Consider the following 1,375-nt stretch of genomic DNA (forward strand, 5'->3'; position numbering starts at 1 on the left):
GTCTCAGAATTCCTCCTCCTGGGCCTGCCCATTGAAGCAGATCAACGAGACCTGTTCTATGCCCTGTTCCTGGCCATGTACCTTACCACCGTCCTGGGGAACCTCCTCATCATCGTGCTCATTCAGCTGGACTCCCACCTCCACACACCCATGTATTTTTTCCTCAGTAATTTGTCCTTCTCTGACGTCTGCTTCTCCTCTGTCACAATGCCCAAATTGCTGCAGAACATGCAGAGCCAAGTCCCGTCCATCCCCTATGCAGGTTGCCTTGCCCAAATGTACTTCTTCCTGCTTTTCTCAGACCTGGAGAGCTTCCTCCTTGTGGCCATGGCCTATGACCGCTATGTGGCCATCTGCTTCCCCCTGCACTACACCACCATCATGAGCCCCAAGCTCTGTCTCGCCCTGGTGGCGCTGTCCTGGGTGCTGACCACGTTCATCTCTTTGTTGCACACCCTGCTTATGGTTCGGCTGTCTTTCTGTGCTGATAATGCGATTCCTCACTTTTTCTGTGACATGTCAGCTCTACTGAAGTTGGCCTGCTCTGACATTCAGATAAATGAAATGATGATATTTATCTTAGGAGGACTTGTCATTATTGTTCCATTCCTGTTGATCTTTTTATCCTATGCACGAATTGTGTCCTCCATCCTCAAGGTCCCTTCTGCTAGGGGCATCCACAAAGCCTTCTCCACCTGTGGCTCCCACCTCTCTGTGGTGTCATTGTTTTATGGGACAATTATTGGCCTCTACCTGTGCCCTTCAGCTGGCAATTCTACTATTAAGGAGACAGCTATGGCTGTGATGTACACTGTGGTGACGCCCATGCTGAACCCCTTCATCTATAGCCTGAGAAATCAGGACATAAAAGGAGCTTTACAAAAAATCTTTTTAAAGTGGACAATTCAGTTTTCCCTGGGACAGTGACTCTAAAGATTAAAGTATGTTTTCAAACAGTAGGTGTAATATTGACGATGAGTAGTATTCTGAAAAGTCTAGGATCACCCAAGCTCGGCACTGCTAATGCAGCCCCCACAGCACTTCCAGGGGGACTTTTCCCACATGTCACTAGGGGAAGGTCATTGTGCCTCTTGGGCTTATTACTGTATCTTGGGTGTGATGTAGCACAAGGCTTGACATGTAGTGGACCCTCAATGATTATTATTCAATGTTGAATAAATACCACTCAACTTTGGTATTTATTGTACTTAAAGAATGTACAGTAGTTCCTAATTCTCTAATAAATCCAAAGTACTCAGCCACTTCAGTACTTTGTTTCTGCCAAACATATCTATTCCATGAAGAATATTTTCCAATTTATTATGTACACGCTCTTGTAACTTTTACTCTCTCAGATCATCATTTCTCCTCTTGC

The 1,375-nt window shown here is 45.6% G+C and overlaps 1 protein-coding gene across 1 annotated transcript; it reads left to right on the forward strand.

Moving 5' to 3' along the window:
- Positions 1–3: 3 nt before the first annotated feature.
- LOC109378274 (olfactory receptor-like protein DTMT) lies at positions 4–927 on the forward strand (the record flags this gene model as incomplete). Its single annotated transcript, XM_019634713.1, has 1 exon — positions 4–927. A coding segment is annotated over one exon (924 nt), but the record flags the coding sequence as incomplete, so codon positions are not given.
- Between the last annotated feature and the right edge of the window lie 448 nt (positions 928–1,375).

This window comes from Hipposideros armiger, unplaced genomic scaffold (assembly GCF_001890085.2).
Source record: "Hipposideros armiger isolate ML-2016 unplaced genomic scaffold, ASM189008v1 scaffold_1848, whole genome shotgun sequence".
Lineage (NCBI taxonomy): Eukaryota > Metazoa > Chordata > Mammalia > Chiroptera > Hipposideridae > Hipposideros > Hipposideros armiger.